This window comes from Manis pentadactyla, chromosome 4 (assembly GCF_030020395.1).
Source record: "Manis pentadactyla isolate mManPen7 chromosome 4, mManPen7.hap1, whole genome shotgun sequence".
Lineage (NCBI taxonomy): Eukaryota > Metazoa > Chordata > Mammalia > Pholidota > Manidae > Manis > Manis pentadactyla.
Genome location: NC_080022.1, coordinates 71,860,704 through 71,870,972, shown reverse-complemented (window position 1 = coordinate 71,870,972; position 10,269 = coordinate 71,860,704). Strand labels below are relative to the sequence as shown.

Here is a 10,269-nt window from a genome sequence, read left to right as displayed (position 1 = left end):
AAAATCATTTTCTATTCTTGTTCATGTTCATATTTTTTTATGATTTCTTTTAACCTGTATAACCTTGGTGTTATTTGAAAACCTTCGAGTTCAGATGTTTCCTTTGGAAGTGAATGTAGCTGATAGCAGTATAAATGATAATTTGCTAAAGAGTGATGGCAAAGAAAGCCTAATTCATTCCTCTGATGATTTTCTTTTCAAAGAAGAGGCTGCACTGAGATGAAGGTAGCATTATTTATGCTTCCAGATGTGATGTGCTCATGGCATTTCTGGCATTTCATTGTTTAAAACTTCCTGATATAATAATAAATATCTTTTTTACTCCATCCAGTCAGCTTGGTTGGGGGAGGGGAGGGGTGGTGAGAGGTGGCTTCATCCAAAGATCGTACTTCTTTCTTTGAGATTAACTTAATAATTACCCAGGCTTTGATGTCTATGTTTCCATATTTGTTCTATTCCATGATGCTTGAGGTGATTTCCCTCATAGCCTTTTATCCTCATAACCTTACTTCCCAGAGGCAAAGACACACTCTGCCTGATTGCATTATGAAACACCTGACTTTGACCCAACCCTCTACAGGCTGCACCACCCAGGACACTATGAAAATGAAGTTGCCACTGACTGGAGGTCAGCAGTACTTTGCTGGGTTCAGATGAACTTAAAACAACATGGAACCCCGAAGGCCAGACTGTAGAAGGTCATCTCTGGACCTCCTTCAAGTAAGTTTTCAGCCAGATTATTACTTATTTTAGTTTTAGTTTTTGAGATGCAACTTAATCGAGTTTTTAAAAATTTGATGCTGAGGGGTGGATGAAATAGCTGAAGGGGATTAAGAGGTACCATGTTCCAGTTATGAGATAAATAAGAGATGGGAATGTAATGTGCAACATAGGGAATTAGTCAATAATATTATAATAACTCTGTGTGGTGATAGATGGCAGCTAGAGAACATATTGTATATAAATATAAAATTGCTATGTTGTACACCTAAAACTAATATAATACAGTATCTCAATTATTCTTCAATAAAGAATATTGATGCTTGACATAGAAACATGAGGTCTCTAAATATAGGACTTAACTGAATGAGAGTGATCATTAAAAGGCCTCTTTTCTTTGTATAAGAGCTTCTTTTTCCTTTGTTGATCTTTTACACTCCAGTGCCTTGGGAGAAACACTTTCAATGAATCACCTCCATTTTATTCCATAGCAGTCTAGCAAAAAGAAAAAGGAGAGTTGAAGGGGAATGGTGATGAAATTCAAGGACTGATTAAAGAAATACATACAGTTTTTTCTTAGGTTTTATATGGCTCACTGCCCATCTTTATACTATAATTTATGTGATTCTCACAGATTAAGCCAAGTATTATTTATCATTAGTTCATTCATTTGTTCATTCAACACACATCTATTAAATTGGGCACTTTGAACATAAAGAGGGAGAGATTTAAACCAGAATGTAAGCTCCATGCACAGGATTTTTGTCTATTTCATTCACTGCTATATCCCTAGCACTTAGAACAGTGCTTGGAGCATAAGAGGCACTCAATATTTGTTGATAATGAATAAATGAATGAATATTAGCATGTTTTTTTAAAAGAGAAGTTCATTGAGAATAAGAGGTATACTAAGAATATTGGACCTGAGTTGTGAATATCATAAAGCCCATCATTCACAAAAGGGACCCCAAGGAAGACTCAAAACATCCAAGTGGAAGAGGATGTGTGCCCTTTTATGTTCAGAAGGGGTGGTTGGTTTATGCTCCAGATTGGTTTTGCCTCCAAGAAGGCATGTAGGTAATTTCATCTTTTCATGTTCACTCTTGTGAACATGAAAACTATGAAAAGACTATAATCTATAAAAACAATGAATTAGTTTTATTTATTAGTCTTTTCTTTGTGCATTTAGTGCCAATCTGTAAGGCGTTCCAAGGTATCGTTCAGAAGGTTGTGCGGAGAGCTGGCCCATGGGGTGGGCAGTATGAACTTCTGCTCATTGCTCCTTAGGCAGTGCCAAGCTAACTCTCACTTGAGTTACTTTTTTGAATTTTGTATTTGCTCTTTCTCTACTTCTTCATCCTTTTAAGGCCAGCAGTGAGGAGAATGTGATCTCAGATATTGGTGGAAGACTTGGCTGGCCCCTTCTGTCCCTTTTTCTTTCCTGACTGCCTAGTTCAGAACATTTTTCTCAACAGCAAAAACAATGCGGAGACCAAGGGAAGACTTGGCTGGGAGCACTCCCCAGGTAGGAGGGGACTGTCACCTCCCTCCTGTAGCCTCAGGAGCTGAGACTTCAGAGTGACTGTCTGCAGTGGTGAGACCAGCAGTTCTGTCTGAAGCTTTAACCATTATACTGCTCTATAAAAAGCACATAACACAGTCTAATACTTTTATGTTGCAGTTGAAGTTTACGGGATTTCATTTTATAAGAACCTTAAGTCCAACACATAAATCTCTCTCAGGTCAGTGAGGCTTTGTGTGTTTATCTGACTTCATCTGCGACAAATAGTTTCAAGCCAGTTGGTTGGAAGGCATTGTGGGAGAGTGGGAAATGTGTAAGACTGTAAATCAGGATCTCAGTTCCAGACTGGACTGTGTTGCTAACCAGCTGAATCAAGACCCTGTGCCTCATTTTCTTGGTTTATAAACTAAGGGAATTGCATGAAATGAATTACAGCTGCTCTTTCAGCTCTAATGTTCTAGTTAGGCTCAAGATCTTTTGTCTCTACTTCCTACCATTTTGAATAATGGAATATAAAGTGTTGGGAAGAACCCCAGAGTCAGTTCAGTAAATGTTAGTTAAGTCTATGCTAAATTGAGTTTAGACAACCTATTTCATTTAGAAGGGAGGAAACAGTGAACACAGAAAGGTCAAGTCACTTGCTGAGGACACACAATTCATTAATAGCAGACATTTTTTTATCAAGCGTGAATTTTTTCCCCAGATAAATTCCCCTTATTATCTTTTAGTGGTGGTGATAGGTGTAGAAGGAACAGATTTTCACAAAGAGGTAGAACTCCTATTTCTACTAAGATGGCATTGCCTATTATTGTATTCCCGGCATGTCTCCTGCCAAATGCTGCTGGCTGTTGTGCAGAGGCATGTGTTGCTTGTTAAGCACAGTTCATAAACTCCTGGAGAAAAAGCCCTTCCTGTTCTTCAAGGAACGAACACCTTTTTAAAGCGTTCCTTCTGACTTCACTTTTGAAATGATGCTCATTGTTTAGATAGTAAAGGAGGTCAGACAAAACTGCTTAGACAAGCAAGAACCAAGAATTCCAGTGCATCCTCTGCATGAGTTTTGGAAAATATGAGGGATAAGTAGCATGAACTATTGTGGAAATGACAGCTTTCTGCTCCACACACCATTTTCCTGCTGTGGAATGAGTGTGGGCTAAGTGTGAGCTCATCTCGCCCTCAGGGGCTGGCTCTTCCTGACTTCTCTATTTTCACACAGTGTCACTATCATCCAAATTACTCTTCATACCTTAGTCATCCTTGGCTCCTCCCCTTTCTTGGTACTTTGAAACAGTTGTTAAACTCCGTGAATTCTTTCTTTGCGATAAATCTTACATCAGTTTTCCCTTTTCATTCATATTACTGTTCACATATGTCACATAAAGTCATAGTTTGTTAGTAGTTAAGAACACAGGTTTGGAGTCAGGCAAAACTGAGTTTGAGTCCTAGCTCAACTGGGATTCTAAATAGGATTTATTTTGAAGAAAGAGATCGTTGGCTTTAAAAAGTGAAAAATCACTTATCTAGAGAAACAAATGGACAACATATTTGGGGGCAATTCTTATTAGATATTATTTCTACTCAGTGAACTGCCAATATGAGTTAGGCAGCAACATGTGCAAAATTGCATTTCTGGAAAATATGTTGGAAATCATGTTGCAGTTACAATCAGATACACATCCTTTGATGGTCAGTGGCACAAAGGGCAACACTACTATTCTCTGACACATACTGGAGTGCCCAACCTGGACTCACATAATATTGCTAGGATATTCCTGTACTCAAAGGCTCATTCCTTGAATTTTAGTGGTTTATATGTGGAGATGAAGTATTATGTATCTCCTCATAAACCCCCAGTTGTCTTGTCTTTGTTATTCATCAAGAATACAAGGAAAAAATTATATCTGACCTTGGATTTTGTAGTGTCTTGAGTGTTCAATTTTTTTAAAAATCCTGCTTTATAGTAGTAAGGCAGCCCAGGTTATCCTGAGATTAGGAATGTTTCCTGTAATCTACTTTCCATAAAATTAAAACATGTGTCAACCTTGGTTTGGAATTGAGGGGAGAACTGAAAAGGAAGAGATAAGCAACAATTGGAAGAGTGCTCCTGGGATTTACTTCTGAGACTCCAGAGAGGGCTCTAAACATACCCTGTTCTTCAGAAAAGGATTTGTCAAAATGCAAGTTTTCAGGTCACCCAAAGTCCTGGATTAAGCCTTTAGGTGTGTGCCTTACAAAAAGCATGTCTTCAAAAAAGGTGTAATTCTATTAGCAATCAGTTTCTTGGCATCACAGGAATATGATGCCATAGCAGGAATGTGGTGCTAATTATTTAAAACTCTGAGTGGGTAGCTTATTGGCCTTGGGATGCATTGCATTATTGTCCTATAGTGGGTTTCCCTTCCTAGTGTTTTGCTTTAGGTGGGTGGCATTGAAAATGACTTTACTTTGAGAAGCACCCATTGGCTGGAGATAGGCCTAGTGGGTTTGGGAGAATGCTACTAGCAAGAGAAATCCAGCCTCTAGAAAATCTACCAAATAATAATCTACTTAGGGAATAATTGAGAGTTGATTTTATAAGCAAACCATTGCTCTAGTTGATTTGTGACTTTGTTCAGCTGTAACTCTAATCTCCATGTCATACCTCATCAATATTTTATCATTAAGAGTAAATTAATAAAATACTGATAGTATATGAGAAGGAAAATACTCAATCCTCATCCCAAGTGCTGCCAACAAAGCCCTGGATACCTGCAGACTTAATTTAGGACTTCACTTCCTACCAAAACAACTTTAACACTTCAAAATCCAAAGAATTTAACTGGCTGATTTTTTCACTTAAAGTTATCTTTTCAAAGCATTTTGAAGGGAAATCTTATAGAAGATCCTGTGAAAGATATGAAACAAGGTTGTATTGCATGAATATTTAAACAGAACACCTTCTAGTGGGGCTGAAGAATGCACTTGTCTTGGGTTTCTCGCAATAACTTTCATTAAAGAAGGTAATTTGTTTTGGTGAAGTTGAACAAGTAGTCACACACAAAATTATGCTGCTTTTTTCTGTAGCGTTTTTGGGTGTTTGATGATGATTCATATCCATGACCTAGCTAAGGAAGTATAATCTTTAGTTTTTCTGAGCAACACTGCCTCCTTGTGTAATGAGAATTACCTCCATAATTTTTTTAAAGTATTTTCATTTGAATTTTGTGGCTTAAACAACCCAATCCAGATAGGGTGCTTCATGGAAGAAAATCTCTTTGTGCCCACAGCTGATAACTCCCATTGATAAAACCAACTGCCTTTTCTTTCTTTCTTTCTTTCAAACATTTATTTCTTCAATTAAAAAAAATTTTTAATGTAATCGACATACACTATATTAGTTTCAGGTGTACAACATACTTGTTTGACAGTTATATACATTACACAATGCCCACTATGATAAGTGTAGATGCCATCTGTCACCATACAAAATTATTACAATATTACTGACTATATTCCCTGTGTGGTACTTTCATCACTGTGACTTATTTTATAACTGTAAGTATGTATCTCTTGATCCCCTTCACCTATTTCACCCATCCCCTTACCCCTCTCCTCTGGCAACCACTACTTCCTTCTCAGTATTTATAAGTCTGTTTCTGTTTTTTTGTTTGTTCATTTGTTTTGTTTTTTAGGTTCCACATATAAGTAAAATCAAAGTATTTATCTCTAATTTCACTTAGCATAATACCCTCTAGGTCCATCCATGTTGCTATGAATGGCAAGATTCATTCACTTTAATGGATGACAAGTATTCCATTGTGTATACATACCACCTCTTCCCTATGAACATTTAGGTTATTTCTATATCTTGGCTATTGTAAGTAATACTGCTAAACATAGGGATGCATATATCTTTTCAAATTGGTGTTTTCATTATCTTTGGGTAAATTACTGGGTTGTATGGTAGTTCTACTTTTAATTTTTTGAGGAATGTCCATACGGTTTTCTATAGTGGCCACACTAATTTACATTCCTATTAACAGTGCACAAGAGTTCCCTTTTCTACATATCTTTGCCAACACTTGTTATTTCTTTTTTTTTCTTGATACTAGCCATTCTGAATAGTATGAGGTGATATCTCATTGTGGTTTTGATTTGCATTTCCTTGATGATTAGTGATGTTGAGCATCTTTTCATGTGTCTGTTGGCCATCTATATGTCTGCTTGGGAAAAGTTCTATTCAGGTCCTCTGACTGTTTTTTAATCAGATTTCTTTTTTGGTATTGAATTGTATTAGTTCTATATGTATATTGGATATTAACCCCTTTACAGATATATCATTTGCAAATATCTTCTCCTATTCAGTAGATAGCCTTTTTGTTTTGTTGATGATTTCCTTTGCTGGGCAGAAACTTTTTAGTTTGATGTAGTCCCAATTGTTTACTTTTGGTTTTGTTTCTCTTGCCTGAGGAGATAGATACAGAAAAATATTGTCAAGGCTGATGTCTAAGAGTTTACTGCCTATGCTTTCTTTTAGGAGCTTTATGGTTTCAGGTCTTACATTTAGGTCCTTAATCCATTTTTAGTTTTCTTTTGTGTATGGTGTAAGATAGGGATCCAGTTTTACTTTTGCATGTAGTTGTCCAGTTTTTCCAAGACCATTTGTTGAAGAGATTATCTTTTCCTCATTGTACATTCTTACCATGTTTGTCATAGACTGTATGACCATATAAGTGTGAGGTTACTTCTGGACTCTGTTCTTTTCTACTGATCTATGTATTTATTTTTGTGCCAGTACCATACTATTTTGATTACTATAGCTTTGCAGTATAGTCTGAAATACAGTATTGTGGTATCTCCACTTTTGCTTTCCTAAGATTATTTTGGCTACTTGGGGTCTTTTGTGGTTCCCTACAAATTTTAGGATTATTTTTTCTAATTCCATGAAAAATACTATTGGTATTTTATAGGGATTACATTGAATCCATAGGTTGTTTTGGGTAATATGGACATTTTAACAATATTAATTCTTCCAAAGCATGAGCATAGTATATCTTTGCATTTATGTGTGCCATCTTCAATTTATTTTATAACATCTTACAGTTTTCAGAGTACAAGTCTTTCACCTCTTTGTTTAAATTTATTCCTAGGTATTTTATTATTTTTGGTGTGATTGTTTTCTTAATTTCTTTTTCTGCTAGCTCATTACTAGTGTATAGAAATGTAACAGATTTCTGTATATTATATATCTTGCAACCGTACTGAATTCATTTATTAATTCTAATAGTTTTTGGTGGAGTCTTTAGGGTTTAGTATCATCATGTCATCTATGAATAGTGACAGTTTTACTTCTTTATTGGATGCCTTTTAATTTCTTTTTCTTGTCTGATTGCTGTGGCTAGGACTTCTGTTACTATGTTGAATAAAAGTGGCAAGAATGGACATCCTTATCTTGTTCCTTATCTTAGAGGAAAAGCTTCCAGCTTTTTACCATTGACTATGAGGTCACTGTAGGTTAGTAATATATGGCCTTGATTATGTTGAGGTATATTCCCTTGAAAACTACTTTGTTGAGAGTTTTTATCACAAATGGATGTTGAACTTTATTTTCATCTATTGAGATGATCATTTGATTTTTCTCCTTCATTCTGTGTATGTGGTGTATCACATTGACTAATATGCAGATATTGAACCATCCTTGATTCAAAAATTCAGTTAGCTAATATTTTTGAGGATTTTTGCATTTATGTTCATCATGGATATTGGGCTATGATTTTCTTTTTTTTTTTTTTTGGTAGTGGTTTTGTTTGCTTTGGGTATCAAGATGTTACTGGCTTCAAAAATGAATTTGGAAGCTTTCCTCTCTCTTCAAGTTTTGAGAATAGGTATTCTTTAAATGTTTGATAGAATTCACCTGTGAAATCATCTGGTTTTCAACTTCTGTATGTTGGGAGTTTTTTGATTACCAATTCAATTTCTTTATTAGAAATTGTTCTGTTCAGATTTTCTATTTCTTCCTGATTTAGTCTTGGAAGATATAGGTTTCTAGGAATTTATCCATTTCTTCTAGGTCATCCAATTGGTTGATGTATAATTTTTCATAGTAGTCTCTTATTATCCTTTGCATTCTGTGGTGTCAGTTGTTACCTCCCTTTCATTTCTAATTTTATTTGAGTCCTCTTTCTTTCTTGATAAGTCTGCCTAAAGATTTATTAATTTTGATTACCTTCTCAAAGAACCAGTTTTTAGTTTCACTGATCTTTTCTATTTTTTAAAACCTCTATTTCACTTATTTCTGTTCTGGTCTTTATTATTTCTTTCCTTTTACTAACTTTGTGCTTTGTGCTTCCTTTTTAGTTCCTTTTGGTGTAAAGTTAAGTTTATTTGTGATTTTTTTTTGTTTTTTGAGGTAGGCCTGTATTGCTATGAGCTTGCTTCTCAGAACTGCCTTTTGCTGTTTCATTGAATTTCCATTTTCACTTGTCTCTAGGTATTTTTTTATTTCCTCTTTGATTTCTTTGATCCATTGTTTGTTTAATAGCATATTATTTAACCTCCATTTGTGTTTTTCCACTTATTTTCCTTATAATTGATTCCTAGTTTCATATTATTGTGGTCGGAAAAGATACTTGATATGATTTCAGTCTTCTTAAATTTATTGAAACTTTTGTTGTGGCCTAACATATAACCTCTCCTGGAGAATGTTCCATGTGCACTTGAAAAGAATGCATTTACTGCTGTTTTTGGATGGAATGTTCTGTGTATATGTGTTAAGTCCATCTAGTCTAATGTGTCATTAAAAGCCACCATTTCCTTATTGGTTATCTGTATGGATGATCTAGCCACTGATGTAAGTGAGGTGTTAAGGTCCCCTACCATTACTTTATTACAGTCATTTTTTTCCCTTTATGTCTGTTAATATCCGCTTTGTATATTTAGGAGTTATGTTGGATGCAAAGATATTTATAATTGCTATATCCTCTTATTGGATTGATCCATTTATCATTATGTAATATTCTTCTTTGTCACATGTTATTTCATTTTAAATTCTGTTTTGTCTGATGTAAGTATAGCTACCCCACATTGTGTGTGTGTGTGTGTGTGTGTGTGTGTGTGTGTGTGTGTGCTTCTATTTGCATGGAATATCTTTCTCCATTCCTTCACTTTCAGTCTGTATGTGTCCTTAGGTCTGAAGTGGGTCTCTTGCAGGCGACATATAGATAGGTCTTGCTTTTTTAGCCATTCAATTACCCTATGTCTTTTGATTGGAGCATTTAGTAATTTTTATGTAATTGTTGATAGGTATGTATAATAAATAAATATAACAAAATGTCATTTTGTTTATTGTTTTCTGGTTGTATTTATAGTTTTTCTCTGTTCCTTTCTTCTATTGTTCTCTTCCCTTGTGATTTGATTACTTTTCTTGGTGCTATGCTTGGCTACTTTTCTCTTTATTTTTTGTGTATCTATTATAGGTTTTTGATTTGTGCTTAGCATGAGGCCTATATATAACATCCTTTGTATTTAGAAGTCTTTATTACATTGTTTATTGCTTAAGTTTGAATAAATTCTAAAAAACACTACGTTTTTACCATCTCCTCCATATTTTATGTATATGATATCATGTTTTTATTTTGCATATCCCTTAGCTAATTTTTATAAATATTGACTTTACCACTTTTTCTTTTAACCTTCATACTAACTTTATAAGTGACTGATCAATTACCTTTAATATATGTTCACTTTTACCAATGAAATTTTGTTTTTCATAATTTTACTAGTTATGGCCTTTTCTTTTCCTCTTACAGAAGTCCCTGTAACATTTCTTGTAAGGCCAGTTTAGTGGTGCTGAACCTCATTAACTTTTGTTTGTTTGTAAAACTCTTTGTCTCTCCTTCAATTCTGAATGATAACCTTGCCAGGTAGAGTATTCTTGGATGTAGGTTTTATTCCTTTCAGCACTTTGAATATATCATGCCACTCCCTCTGACCTACAAAGTTTCTGCTGAAACATCAGCTGATAGCATGGGGTTTCTCTTGTACACAAC

General features: G+C 35.0%; 1 protein-coding gene across 2 annotated transcripts in view; it reads left to right on the top strand.

Moving 5' to 3' along the window:
- Positions 1–583: 583 nt before the first annotated feature.
- The window catches only part of LOC118914888 (uricase), a 71,912-nt gene continuing 62,226 nt past the window's right edge, over positions 584–10,269 (top strand). For both annotated transcript variants that reach the window (XM_036890188.2, XM_036890187.2), the window contains exon 1: positions 584–720. In XM_036890188.2, coding sequence (XP_036746083.2) covers positions 670–720 — 51 coding nt within the window. In that variant the 5' untranslated portion in view covers positions 584–669. The remainder of the gene's footprint in view (positions 721–10,269) is intronic.